The sequence below is a fragment of the Oncorhynchus mykiss genome, chromosome 1, assembly GCF_013265735.2.
Source record: "Oncorhynchus mykiss isolate Arlee chromosome 1, USDA_OmykA_1.1, whole genome shotgun sequence".
Taxonomy (NCBI): Eukaryota; Metazoa; Chordata; class Actinopteri; order Salmoniformes; family Salmonidae; genus Oncorhynchus; species Oncorhynchus mykiss.
The window spans coordinates 59,626,253-59,641,778 of NC_048565.1; the positions used below are offsets into that span (position 1 = coordinate 59,626,253).

The 15,526-nt window shown below is 41.4% G+C and overlaps 1 protein-coding gene across 1 annotated transcript in view; it reads left to right on the forward strand.

Moving 5' to 3' along the window:
• The window catches only part of cxcl12a (chemokine CXCL12a), a 38,591-nt gene extending 36,589 nt beyond the window's left edge, over nt 1–2,002 (forward strand). The window contains exon 4 of the mRNA NM_001281354.1: nt 1,975–2,002. Coding sequence (NP_001268283.1) covers nt 1,975–2,002 — 28 coding nt within the window. The remainder of the gene's footprint in view (nt 1–1,974) is intronic.
• The last annotated feature ends 13,524 nt before the right edge of the window (nt 2,003–15,526 follow it).

Genomic DNA, 15,526 nt, shown 5'->3' on the forward strand with positions numbered 1-15,526 from the left:
TAGACCTCATAGTGGCCTGATGGACTGGTACCGAAGACAGGTTCATACGGCATTCATAACCCACATAGGCCTCAGGTTGAAATTAGGGGTGCAGGCAATGTATTCCTATGGGGAGAGATGAAACTGTAATCTGTGAGATCAAAAAACCCTGTTTTACTGTGAAGGGTTAATGCCACACGGTCAAGGTTAGGCTTGTTGAGATCGGGAGGACCTTAGGAACATTCATGTGGTGGAATTTTTCTTCTCACCCTAACGGTTCTCTCACTGTCACTCAAAAGCAAATGACATTGTGGGGCAGGCTTCATTTTGGGCCTACTATTCTAATGGTCGGTTATTGTGTTATTTCAGAAAATCATAGAAAATCACAGAAATGTCGCAGAGCTCCGCAGCACACTTTAAAAAGATTCGTATGAACACCCTGCAACTGGATCTGTAACCGTTGAAAAAAAAAAAACGCCTATTTGTGACCATCACCAATTTGTCATTGTTCCGTTTCTCTTAAATGACGATAGATAAATGGCTGGTTCTTTTTTTATTGACACCGGAGGCTCCTTGGCTTTGACCCGAAGTGGAAAAATAATTTCTCTACTTCCATTTTAAGCCTTTAATCCCAGAAAAATGGCCGTAGCTCAAAAACCGTCGAGGCCTAGACGCCATCCCGTTCGGGGCCAACTGCCCCTTGAGCCAAACCTACGCTCGCCAAGTTTCGGCTTCGAAATATTTTCAGTTTTTGAGATAAGGCCCCGTCGCGATTCGTGATGTTTTGCCAAATTGCCATATGATTCCGTATGCCATCTGGTGGGAGTGTCCGGGACGGCGGAAAAACGGTCCGAAACTTTTTTTTTTTTTTAAACGGGAACCGAAAGTCCGACAAAGTTCATTCGATGACTTCCCGGTAGGTCTGGCCCTACCGCACGGCCCGACGCCGACCGCGAATTTTACAAACGATTTCGGACGTCGGGTAAGGGACCGTACATTTGCAATATGGACTTTCTCACTGATCATACACGAAATGCCGAAATGTTCCCTTAAGGTATGAAAAGGACATTTTTAGCTAGCTAGCTAGCCCCCTTAGGACAACAACATAACGCGGTGCAACAATTCATTTTTTCTGTCAATGACGTTTGGCTTTTGATGTGATTGGTGTGAAGCCAAATCCAAACTGCCATTCCCTTCACACTTTTTTTTGAGTGCGCCAGGACCATTCACAGTTTTGCTCACTCAATTTCGCTCAACACTGTTTGGCTATTTATTTATTTTTATTATCAAGGGAGGCCAAATACTCGCTAGCTTCCCCTGCATTCAATGCTACGGATGGCAAGGTTATCAGACTATTTTTTGACAGGACAGCATGAAATAGATGGGCTTCACATACAGAGACAGAGGGGCGCTGTTTCGCTCGCTCGGATGCTTTCTCCAGTGAGATACATTCAGCCTCTTGCGAGTTGAAGGAAAATTATGAAACACAGACAGGCAAAAGATAAATAACTGTATGTTTTTTTTCTTGGTACATTTTTTGGGGACACCTGGCTTCCCTTGAACTCCTTGAATACGCGCCACTGGTCCTGATAGAGAGACTTAAGATGGATAATCATTGTGTTGAATGTGTTTTGCACCATTAGTCTCGTTGACCCATGTGTTACTAACAGCTACAACTGTCTGGAAAATACAGAGAGTATTAATGCAGGGGACAGACACACACAAACACATAGGAGGAGTGTTTCGCTGTGGACCCCAGTAGCAGTAGTTATCACAGGGGAGGTTTGGCAAAGTGAGGTAGTACATTCCAGTGTCTCTAACACAGTGCAGCAGAGACTCGGGACTAAACCAAATAGTCATTCATCTCAATATGGTGTTTAATCAAAGTGTTTTTGCTGGCGGAACAGTCAAGTGGTTGACCTGAACACACAAGGACGATATCCATATGTCTATGTTAACGGTCGTATATTCATACTGGGCGTCTCTCTGTTTCAGGATGAAGAAAGCCAAGCAGACCAACTAGAGTGCCTGCAGGAAGACCGCCCAACAGAAACAGTGCCAAGTGAAGGTCTGCACTCCTCTTGCACAGTCTTCACATTTTACTACCTTAAATTTTTATCTAAAAAGGGATCATATTAAAAAGAAACAATTCTACAGATCTACGCAACCTACATTTTCAAAGTGAAAGAAGGTTATATAAAAAAACGAAGATGTCTTCACACCACAGAGATAATACTTGGTGGAAGCGCATTTGTCTGCTATTACAGCTGTGAATAATTTTGAATAATATTCTACCAACTTTGCACAACTCGTAGGACAACATACTGTATGCCATTGTTTTTGTCAAAATAGCTCTAAGTCAATACATTTGTTTGGGGATCATTTATGGACAGAAATATTCAAACATTGTCTCTGATTTTCAAGAAAATGTAAGTCAGGTCTAGACCACTCAGGAACACTCAACACCAAGTGGAAAGCAATTCTGATGTCTTTGACATAAAACATTGTGTAATTGTCTTTCTGAAAAATACTGAGGTAGGTTTTCCTTTAACTTTTTACCTGGAGTTTGCTCCTTTCATATTTGTTTTGACTTTGATTCCTTCTTTTCGCTTTGTCATACAGGCCAGTAATGTGAAGGGAATGCACTGTTGTTGATCCCTTAGTTTTTTTGTATTGTGGCGGCAGCATCATGTTATGGGTATGCTTGTCATCGGCAAGGACTGGGGAGTTTGTCAGGATCAAAATAAATATGAAAGAAGCAAAGCCCAGGTAAAATGTTAGAGGAAAACCTGAATCGGTCTTCTGAAAACCCAATCCTTGGATAGTTTTATTTTTCTGTGGGACAATTACACAATTTGTTATGCCAAACACACACTATAATGGCTTTCTAAGAGGTGTTGAATGTTCCTGAATGGTCCATTCTCTCCTGACTTAAATGTGCTTTAAAATTATGAGACAAGGTTTGAATATTGCTGTCCATCAATGATTCCCACGCAAATGCACTGAGCTTGAGCAATTTTGACAAAAACAATGGACATATGTTGCCCTAAGAGTTGTGAAAGGTTGGTAGAATCTAATTCAAAATATTTACATCTGTAATCGCTGCCAAAGGTGCTTCCACCAACTATTTACTCATTTTGTGTTTTTCAGTCATTTGAAATTTCTTATATCAAATGTGGAGTAGGTTGTGTAGATCAGTAGGAAACAAATCTAATGTAATCCCTTTTTTAGATGTAATTTTAAGGCAAATTGTGAAGGGGTGTGTAGACTTTCACTAGCGGCTGTATGTAATGTGAGGCGTATAGCGTGTAACATCTACTCACCTGGCACGCACGCTGAACAGCACTTATCCTGTCCATCACGGAACCTTCCAACCCATGGCTTGCCAAAACCACCACCTCTGTTACCAATGCTACCATAACCACCTGTACTACTTATAGAATCCACCCCTATTAGCGCCAAGTGAAATTATATCTGTGCATGTATGTTTTTATCTATGATGTATATACCGTTTTTTTACTATCCTATTTGATTGGTAAAGATTTTTGGAGTTGTTTTGGCCCCTGGCTTCTCTGTCATTTAGGAATTAGAACTGTTCTTTAGGTAGGTATTGATGGGACTGAGATATGGAGAGGAAGGAAAGGAAGAGATAATGCGGGAGGATTCATGACAGAATTCACAACTCTCAATCCAACTCTATCAGCTTGTCCTGGAGAGTGTACAAGGTTCAGCAATGCAAAAAAAAAGATCCAAGAGGCATGGGGATGTTCACGTGTGCAGGGCTAGAACACACTAGAACACACTTACAGTATGTCTGCTTAAGAACACACAGGAGTGAATGGACATCCCTGTCTAGTACCGACTCAACCAATATTTTATTTTTTGTATCCAGCCATGCTGGATGTTGAAGTATTTCATATAAAGAGTCTTAATGTGAAGCATAGTCTGTGATGTTATTCTCTGAGCAACTTTGGTAATTAGCAACATTTAGAGTCAGAACTCTGCTTATTGAGCGACCAATAAAAAAGTAGTAGTCCGTAGCCGCGTCATGGTTATGGAAACATTAAAGGTAGTACGTTCAGATTTTATTAAAGGAACAGTTAATCCAGACTACCATAAAGGGAAAGTTCAGTCAGATAACTAACAACCCACGGCTTGCCAACGTCGTAGTTCAGGTTCCCCTTTAATTCTGACATTGACTAGTCCCGTACAGTATGAACTAAAATCCTGGACAACACATGCAGTGGGTTAACCAAATTAAATTTGTTGTCAGACAGACTACCACGTCAATGTGTTATGAAACATTATGGAAATTATAAAGTTTCATATTTAGCAAACCAGACACTATGAAAAGCAAATCTATCAGCAGTTTTAGTGTGCTAGCGTTAGTAGCAGTATAGTAATAGTAATAGTAGAAATGGTAATAGTAGATAGATTGGCTTGACTACCTATTGATGTCATATACTGTATGTTATTTTGGATACCGATGCACTTTACATCCAACATATTCATTCATTAACAATACGTAAGTTTAGAATGTTATAATGAGAACAAGAATATGATCCACACTGTTGGTCTACTACAGTTAGTCAACTGTTGTTTTTCTAATTGTCTTTAGTGGTATAATACTTTACTTTTACTTTACTTTTTCATATAACAATCTTAAGCATGAGATACATCACATTTTCATTTTGAGTGAAAACAAATATTATAAGAAATATTATATTTTTGTAGTTTTTATACGTCAAACACAAGTTCATATGAAGGTGCTAGAATGTATAATGTCTCCAGATCTTTTCACATGAGCCATTTCAATGTTAAACTAGATTGTTGAGTAAAATGTAATCTTTAAATAAAAAGTATTCATTTTTATGTTTGCATACTTTTTTCAATACTGTAAAAAGTAATAACATAAACTATTGGCAACACTACATCAACACATCAACACAACACAGGGGCGGCAGGTAGCCAGCCCCTGGTTAGAGGGTTGGACCTGTAACCGAAAAGTTGCTGGATCGAATCCCTGAGCTGACAAAGTCAAATTCTGTCATTCTGCCCCTGAACAAGGCAGTTAACCCACTGTTTCCGGGTAGGCCGTCATTGTAAATAAGAGTGCTTTACTGACTTGCCTGTTTAAATAAAATCAGTTTTTTTTACTCAGGTTAAGTTGCCTTTATGTCATGGTTAATCTACAGCTATAGATATTGCAGATCAGACCCCACAAACCCCGTTACAGGAAACTAGCGTAGTGTGTGCATGGGCCCTAACCCCTGCCAAATCTACAGTTTTAATATGGGACAATTAACACACACACATGCACATGTGCACGCACACACACACAAATACACACACAAGGGAACACATACATACACACTGCGCCAAGCAGGCCTCTCTTTTCTCATGCCTCCCTCAGGCATTACAAAGGGGAAACAGAGAGGGTCTGTCTCAGAGCTGCTAACAGACAGTTTACTAATGTCTGTACATACAGACCCCTGCAGTAACAAACCATGGTACTTATGAATTAGAACACAGAATGGCTCAGATTAACCACTCAGAACTATGAAAAGAAGAACTTACGGTCTCACACAGGGTCAATGGAAAACCAGTCCCCATACAGTTAGAATTAGTCATTCAAATTGCATAGCTGCTTTCCAGTGTGTGTGTGTGTGTGTGTGTGTGTTTGGTTAATTGTTCACCCATACTGTAGCTCCCATACTTTAACAATATGCATACAGCCTTAGGGTCAGTCTGTGTTTGATGTCTCACACACACACACACACACACACACACACACACAGTAGAGATTAAAGGAGAGAATGGTCGTAGTTATTTAGCCGTTAACTGAACCACTGGTCATTATAGGAACACATTACAGTAAACAGGTTTGACCTTTGCACTTTGCTGTGTGGGGGAACTGATGCAGAACTATAGTCTCTGTGATGAGAGAGATTCTTGACGGAACAAGTAGTTGCAGACCTATCAGAAGATTAGGGCCTATCAGATGCTGTTCTATTCACTCCGTTTCTATCTTCAACAAACCAGCTTTGTAGGTCCATTCGCAGGTAAAACACACAGGGATTTCACAACCTTTGATGACCAACAGGCAGGTACTCCTGCATGCATGCATTCATTAACCTATTACATGTTGAACTTCCATTCTCTCAGGGTAGGGGCACAATGTATGAATTTATGGTTGGAACAGAATCGCCATTATAATCATTGGCTAGTATGAAGAATTAAGTAAAACCACAAGTCCAAATCTCTATCACCATCCATGGGAAGTTTATGAAATATGCAACAATTGAAGTTTTTTCTTTCGATGACGTTTGGCTTCTGATGTGATTGGTGTGAAGCAAAATCCAAACTGGCTTCCCTTGACATTTTTTTGTGCCAGGACCATTCACTGCTGAGCTCACTCAGTTTAGCTGATTAAAATTATTATTATTTTTATCAAGGGAGGCCAAATGCTGGCCAAGCACGACTCCAACACCATCATTAAGTTTGCCGATGACACACAGGCCTGATCACCGACAACAATGATACATCCTATAGCTGTCGGTCAGAGGCGGTCAGAAACCTGGCCGTGTGGTTCCAGGACAACAACATCTCCCTCAATGTGAGCAAGACAAAGGAGGTGATCGTGGACTACAGGAAAAAGAGAGCAGGACATGCCCCCTTTCACATCGACGGGGCTATAGTGGAGTGGGTAGAGTGTGTCAAGTTCCTTGGTGTCCATTCCACCAACAAACTATCATGGTCGAAACACACCAAGACAGTTGTAAAGAGGGTACAACAACACCTTTTCCCCCTCAGGATACTGAAAAAAATTTGATATGGGTCCTCAGATCCTCAAACAGTTCAACAGCTGCACTATCAAGAGTGTCCTGACCGATTGCATCACCGCCTGGTATGGCAACTGCTCTGCATCCGATCGTAACACAGAACCCAAACCGGCTGCGCGCGTGCGCCATCGTGCACCATCGTGCATAAATGTATTTTGTCCCCGCACACCAAACGTGATCACGACACGCAGGTTAAATTATCAAAACAAACTCTGAACCAATTATATTAATTTGGGGACAGGTCGAAAAGCATTAAACATTTATGGCAATTTAGCTAGTTAGCTTGCAATTGCTAGCTAATTTGTCCTATTTAGCTAGCAAATTTGTCCTGGGATATTAACATTGAGTTGTTATTTTACCTGAAATGCACAAGGTCCTCTACTCCACCAATTAATCCACACATAAAACGGTCAACCGAATCGTTGCCAGTCATCTCTCTTCCTTCCAGGCTTTTTCTTCTCTTGACTTTATAATGCAATTGGCAACATTCATAAATTAGGTGCATTACCGCCACTGACCTATTTTGTCTTTCAGTCACCCACGTGGGTATAACCAATGAGGAGATGGCACGTGGGTACCTGCTTCTATAAACCAATGAGGAGATGGGAGAGGCAGGGATTGCAGCGCGATCTGCGTCAGAAATAGAACTGACTTCCATTTTAGCACTTGGCAATGCAGACGCTCATTGGCGCACGTGAGCAGTGTGGGTACAATAATTGAGTATTATACATTTCAAAATGTATTTTGCAACGCACGCGAGTGGTGTAGTCAGCCTGTAAGGCGCTACAGATGGTAATGCGTATGGTCCAGAATATCACTGGGGCCAAGCTTCCTGCCATTCATGACCTACAGTTGAAGTCAGAAGTTTACACACACTTAGGTTGGAGTCATTAAAACTTGTTTTTCAACCACTCCACAAATTTCTTGTTAACAAACTATAGTTTTGGCAAGTCGGTTAGGATATCTACTTTGTGCATGACACAAGTCCTTTTTCCAACAATTGTTTACAGGCAGATTATTTCACTTATAATTCATTGTATCACAATTCCAGTGGGTCAGAAGTTTACATACACTAAGAGGACTGTGCCTTTAAACAGCTTGAAAAATTCCAGAAAATGACGTAGTGGCTTTAGCAGCTTCTGATAGGCTAATTGACATCATTTGAGTCAATTGGAGGTGTGCCTGTGGATGTTTTTCAAGGCCTACCTTCAAACTCAGTGCCTCTTTGCTTGACATCATGGGAAAATCAAAAGAAATCAGCCAAGACCTCAGAAAAAACATTGTAGACCTCCACAAGTCTGGTTCATCCTTGGGAGCAATTTCCAAATGCCTGAAGGTACCACGTTTGTCTGTACAAACAATAGTGTATGTAAACCTATGACCCACTGGGAATGTGTTGAAGGAAATAAAAGCTTAAATAAATTATTCTCTCTGCTATTATTCTGACATTTCACATTCTTAAAATAAAGTGGAGATCCTAACTGACCTAAGACAGGGACTTTTTACTAGGATTTAATGTCAGGAATTGTGAAAAACTGAGAGTAAATGTAGTTGGCTAAGGTGTATGTAAACTTCTGACTTCAACTGTTTATACTAGGCGTGTCAGAGGAAGTCCCAAAAAATGGTCAACGACTCCAGTCACCCAAGTCTCCTTAACAGCTTCTACCCCCAAGCCATAGGTGTCACGCCCTGATCTGTTTCACCTGTCCTTGTGATTGTCTCCACCTCCAGGTGTCGCTTATTTTACCCAGTGTATTTATGCCTGTTGTTTCCTGTCTCTCTGTGCAAGTTCGTCTTGTATGTTCAAGTCAACCAGCGTGTTTTCCCCGTGCTCCTGCTTTTCCATTATTTTTTACTAGTCCTCTTGGTTTTGACCTTTGCCTGTTTTTCAGGACTCCATTCCCCCCTGCCTGACTATTCTGCCTGCCCTGACCTCGAGCTTGCCTGACATTTTGTACCCCTGGAACTCTGAACTGGTTTTGATCTTTTGCCTGTCCTCGACCATTCTCTTGCCAACCCCTTTTGGATTGCTAATAAACATCTTGGACTTTAACCATCTGCCTCCTGTATCTGCATCTAGGTCTCGCCTTGTCCTTCTAATAGGACTGCTGAACAATTAATCAAATGGCCACCCGGACTATTTACACTGCTGCTAATTGCTGTTAATTATCTATGCATAGTCACTTTACCCCTACCTACATTTTAAAAATGACCTTTACTAACCTGTACCCCTGCACATTGATGTTATTATTTTATTGTGTTACTTTATGTGTTACTTTATTTTATTTTTTGCTTCAGTTTATTTAGTAAATATCTTTTTAACCCTATGTCTTGAACTGCATTGTTGGTTAAGGGCTTGTAACCTGTTGTAGCACTAAATGCATGAATATGAATACCCCATACGTATTGCAACAACCAGGACGGGGGGGGGGGGGGGGGGGGGGGTCTGATGTTTCATAGAGCACTGTTTGTATAATTACCCCACATAATTTGTTAGATAATGGTGTGTAGTGAGAGTCATCCTACACGCTATTCATCAGTCCAGCAGGACAAATTTCTGAGGTAATATAAAATTTGATTTCCCCAGTTGGTGAAAGATGTGCATCAATAGAGGTGCTGTATGTAGGCTATTCTCATTCTGTTCCTATGTGTGTAGCTTCCTGGACGTGAGGGGAGTTTCTTTTAAAATCCTACACACTGTGAGAGGCAAAAGTATAAGAAATAGATTGGACTTTATTTTCTATTTTCTACAGCGTAGAACAGTATCCAGGAACTAAATCTCATGGTGATACGTGCTAGGCGGAAGGTATAATATCCTTTACAGAGTGTAACTGTTGTCCTGCTACAGCCCAGCAGGTGTCTTCACAATTAACTGTTACTACCACCCTTGTGACCCACATCTGGGTTTGTGGAGGTGAGATGGCTGCTTCGAGATGTTTCTGAGCCAGAGGCCAGAGTTCCAAATAGTCCTTTATAAATAAAAGGAGAACAGTTGATTCCTATAAACGTCCTAAAGCCACCTCATGCACCTCATACAGACTAATCTCCGTTATCCTTGCAGTGTGATTTAACCTTCACAGTATTTCCAATAGCCTAATGTTCATTATTACTTGAACAGGTGAGAAACAGTTTGCTTTGACTGTTTTTAAAATGTTCAATATTAAACCGGGTCGTTACGGTTTCTACAATCTGGGTTTGGATGAATTCCATCCTTTGCTAATAATCGTCTCTCAGTTAAGAGAGCAATGTCCCCCTTAGACGAGTTCAATTGTTCATCTCAGTGTGAGGTACCACTTTGGTTCCAGTTGGGAAGGTGTCTGTCTGACTCCGAGTCACCAGCAGCGGTAATATCAGGTTTACCAGGGAGCATCTGTTGCCGGGAGGCAGAATATTTTCTGAGTGTAAATATTACACTGACAATTCTCTGGTGTGTAGAGAGATGAGACACAGATGTGTGTTCAGTATTTAAGTTTCTCCTTTGTCGTTCTAATATTTTCCTCTCCTTCTGCTCGTCAGTGATTTGCTGGTGAGTTTGTGAGCGTTTAAAGTGCTAATTTTGCTGACAACTCTCTAAGAAACGATTGTACATAATGTCCTTCCATCACATTTTCAGTTGTGTGTAAGATTGTTTTCTTTGCAATTACAATGTTTCTTAACACTTTAGATGAAACAACAGTGAATTGTTGTGCAACAAAATAATAATGTGGCCCAACCTTACAGCTGCTCTGCTTCTGTCCTTTCCTTCTTCTCACTTCCCATCTCCCCTGGCTACCCTCCAGGACAACTTTCTCTCTCTTTCCGTCTCTCTCTTTCTGTCTCTCTCTTTCCGTCTCTCTTTCCGTCTCTCTCTGTGTCTCTCTGTGTCTCTCTCTCTCTCTCTCTCTCTCCAATCTTGTCTTTCTGAATGGAAGCTGTAATGCTATCGTAAATGTCCATTCGGCTAGTCTGATGCGGAAAACACACGCACTCCGTCTTCACGGCACCCAAACCAAAAACGGATTTTATGCGTTGTCAGCTATGTTTAGAGCCATGTCATCGTGGAATGCTCTGCCACCAGAGGTTACTCAAACAAAAAGTTTATCTTCACAGCGCCTCTCTTTCTAAAGATAAAATGGAACTCTACATAAGAATATTATTATGTATGTATGAATAGTGTGTAAATAGTATTTTTTTTGTTTGTTTCTTGGTGTCTTTCCTATATCTAACTCTTATTTCATTAATTTAATGTGTTATCTTATGTTGTTCTTGTCTATAACTGTTGTGTACTTTGTCATTTATTTGTATGTTTTATGTGGACCCCAGGCAAGATAGCTGCTGCATGTGCAGTAGCCAATGGGTATCCTAATTGACTTAACCCTTGAAAGTGATTACGACTACACAGGCTATACGAGAGTGTTGTATACATATACGTGGGGTGCGTTTGAGAGCTTTTTGGTGGATATTTTGATGTTCTTGAAAGAGCCTTTTGAGTAGGGCCTTTCTTTTTCCATATCGAAAGGTTTATATGGCAGCCATCCTGGCGTGTCATGAAGGGATTGATGGCTCTACCCCGGGGTCTTACCTTCTGGTGGTACGATTCCTGAAAGGAGTGTGCTGGCTCAGACCAGTGTCTAAGCCTATGGCACTGACCTGGGACCTAGTTTTGGTCCTGGATGCTTGGAATCTTTGGACCTGAAGGTCCTTTCCTACAAGCTCATGGCCTTGGCGTCGGCCAAGCGTGTTGGGGATCTCCACTCGCTATCAGTACATCCTTCCTGTGTGGAGTTTGCGCCTAACGACTACAAAGTGATGTTACGTCCTAATTCATACTTGTGCTCCTACGGTTATGCCAATGTCTTACTGGTCCCTGGCTTTCGAGCTGTTCCCTTTCTCTCCTCCTCTGTATGCTTCCAGTGAACAATGGAGGTTGCATTGCCTGTATCCGCTGCACCCTTTATGCATGTATATGGATAGGACCCAGCATATTTGTATTTGTGACCATGTTTTTGTCTGTTTTGCTAATCCAGCTCGGGGTAGGGTTCTTTTTTAAGCAGCGTCTTTCTCGTTGGATTGTGGAGGCTATCTCCCTGGAGTATGACAGCAAAGGAGAAGGCTTGTGTAGCGGTGTGCGTTCTTTGATATTTGTGCTGCAGCGAATTGGGATTTCCCACAGGCCTTTGTGAGGTTTTATCGCTTGGATGTACCAGCGCATTTATCCCGGGTTACCACAGTTTCCCTGTGGGATTGAGAATTGGGCTGCCTTGATGTCCGGAAGCGTGCATATTTCACATTTATCCAGGTTGTTGTTTTGGACTTGCTGTTCTGGTGAATTCTGGAATTGCAGACTCATTGGGTCTCTGTGTGAGCCTAATTGGAGCCAGTAGGATCTATGGACTTCGGCCGCCATGGGCGATGTTAGGCAGCGTTCTGTCCGGGTTACCACAGTTTTGCTGTGGGTTTGAGCCTCGGGCTGCCTTGATGGGTGGCACGGCGCAGAGTGCGCATTTATCATTGATACCACAGTTCACTGTGAGTTTGAGTCTTGGGCTGTTGTGGCTGCGCGATGCTATGCAGTGCGAGTGTGCACTTTACCAAGTTACGACAGGTGTTCTGTTGTATTGAACTTGCGGTTCCTTGTATGAGTTCTGACATGTCAGGCTCACAAAATAAGTATGGTTCTTGGAACCGTGGAGCCTATGGACTTGAACTGCAGTGGGTCAATACACAAATCAAAATTGCAGCAGGTTCTGGTTCCCTGTATTGGACTCTGACAGTTCAGGCTTCTCGGGAAAAAGTTGGCTTCTGTAACCCCTTTTTGGATCCGGTGAAACCTGTGTGGGCTTGGGCTGCCATGGGCCTCCTAGTTTGGTACCCTTTGAGCCGGCTTGGGGCATTATTGTATGTCCCCATAGTATGTTAGACCGAGTGACTGACTGAAAGGGAACGTACAGTTATGAATATAACTACTGTTCCCTGAAGGAGGGAACGAGGCATTACACATTTTGGCCCCGCTCTGTCGGGGAGTTTGGGCTCGCTAAAGAGCGGAACTGAATTGAGGAAATGTTTGAGAGCCCAGGTATTATAGCCAGGAAGGCGGGGCTTTCGAGGGCGGGCACGGCATCCATTGGCCTGTTGGGTGTGATTTCAGTTTGCTTCAGGTCAGTAGGATTGGTCGTTGACTCCCCATAGTATGTTATACCTCATTCCCTCCTTCAGGGAACAGTAGTTATATTCATAACTGTACATTCTGTGTGAATGTGTGTATGTGTATGTGTCTGTTTGCATGCATGTATGTATGTGTGCGTGTGTGAGTGCATGTGTGAACCACTTGAATATTAAGAGGTTTTTAAGTAAATATAATGGAATCCTCCTCCTCCATGGCCTAGAGATTAATAACATTCTTAACTCTCCCTCTATCTCCATGGATAATTAACTTATTTTGGATCATTGGGACGCTAGCGTCCCACCTCGACAACATCCGGTGAAATTGCAGAGCTCGAAATTCAAAAAACAAAAGTAGTAATATTAAACAATCATAAAAATACAAGAGTTAAACACCATTCTTTAGCTTAGAATCTTGGGAATCGATACGCTTTGTCCGATTTACAATAGGCTTTACGTCGAAAGCATAGCATTTGATCGTCTGAGGACAGCGCCTCACCCATTTCCTGCATTAACATCAATTACCTTTGAAGATCACGTACCTTTGAAGATCGTCATCTTGTTGCAATCCAAAGGGTCCCAGTTACACAATGAATGGTCATTTTGTTCGATAAAGTCCTTTGTATCACCAAAAAGTCAGTTTATTTGGCACGCTTCATTCAATAATCCACCTGTTTCCACTCGTTCAAAATGCATGCAAAATGAATCCCAAACATTACCAATATACTTCATCCAAACAAATCAAACAACATTCCTAATCAATCCTCAGGTACCCTAATATGTAAATAAACAATAACATTTAAGATTGAATAAACTGTGTTCACTACTAGGGAAAAGAATGTGGAGCGCGCACTCATTCACGTGCGCCAAAGGACTAGAGTCCTTCTGAGGAATACGTCGAAAGAATACGAATAGTTCTTTATTTTTCAAAAAACAAACATGAAACAATTTATAAAGACTGTTGACATCTAGTGGAAGCCACAGGAACTACAATCTGCGTCCTAATTATTAGACTTTCCCATAGAAAAGCATTGAAAAGTCCAATGACCCTCAAAAGAAAAAATCCTGGATGGATTGTCCTCTGGGTTTTGCCTGCCAAATCAGTTCTCTTATACTCACAGACATTATTTTAACAGGTTTAGAAACTATAGAGTGTTTTCTATCCAATGCTACCATGCATATGCATATCCTAGCTTCTGGGCCTGAGTAACAGGCAGTTTACTTTGGGCACCTCAGTCATCCAAACTTCCGAATACTGTCCCCTAGCCTTAAAAAGTTCACTTCTACAGGATCGGTGTCCCTAAATTGGGACAGTTGTTGCTCAATATGCGATAATGTGCCTAGAATGACGTAAACAACAGCCAACTTTCCCGAGACATAGACATGTCTTAAATGGGCAGAAAGCTTAAATTATTGTTAATCTGGTTTGATACATTCACCTATGAAGATAAATAATGTACTTAGATTCAGTAATCTTGCACTGATTTGTCATCCTGAGGGTCCCAGAGATAAAATGCAGCGTAGTTTTGCCTGATAAAATCTATTTTTATATTAAAACGTAGGAACTCAGTTCTACAGTTTGACCTCACCGATGTCTCTGGCTCCACACCCACCCCGCCCGGCCATCTAGATGTGAAGTTTAGTGTCTTTTCTTAACTTTTTATGGCTGCAGGGGCAGTATTGAGTAGCTTGGATGAAAAGGTGCCCATTTTAAAAGGCCAGCTCCTCAGTCTTAGTTGCTAATATATGCATATTATTATTAGTATTGGATAGAAAACACTCTAAAGTTTCCAAAACTGTCAAAATATTGTCTGTGAGTATAACAGAATTGATATTGTAGGCGAAACCCTGAGGAAAATCAAAGCAGGAAGTGGCTTCTATTTTGAAAACTCCATGTTCCATAGCCTCCCTTTGCTCCATTTAAAGGGATATGAACCAGATTCCTTTTCCTATCGCTTCCTCAAGGTGGCAACAGTCTTCAGACATAGTTTCAGGCTTTTATTTTGAAAAATGAGCCAGAACGATAACATCGCGTCAAGTGGTCACTTGAGTTTTGCTCGCGCAACAGAGTTTGGATAGGTATTGCTTTTCCCTCTCCTACTGATAAAGACATTTGCGGTTGATATATTATCGATTATATATTTTAAAAACAACCTCAGGATTGATTATAAAAAACGTTTGACATGTTTCTGTGGACATTATGGAAACTATTTGGAATTTGTCTGCGTTGTCGTGACCGCTCTTTCCTGTGGATTTCTGAACATAATGCGACAAACAAACGGAGGTATTTTGGATCTAAAAATAATCTTTATGGAACAAAAGGAACATTTGTTGTGTAACTAGGAGTCTCGTGAGTGAAAACATCCGAAGATCATCAAAGGTAAACAATTCATTTGATTGCTTTTCTGATGCTAAGTGTACTTAATGTTTTATCGTGCGATCGATAAACTTACACAAACGCTTGGATTGCTTTTGTTGTAAAGCATAATTTCAAAATCTGATACGACAGGTGGATTAACCCTTCCGTTGTCCTGGTATTGTGTCTAGTCCCCGCGTCCTCCGGG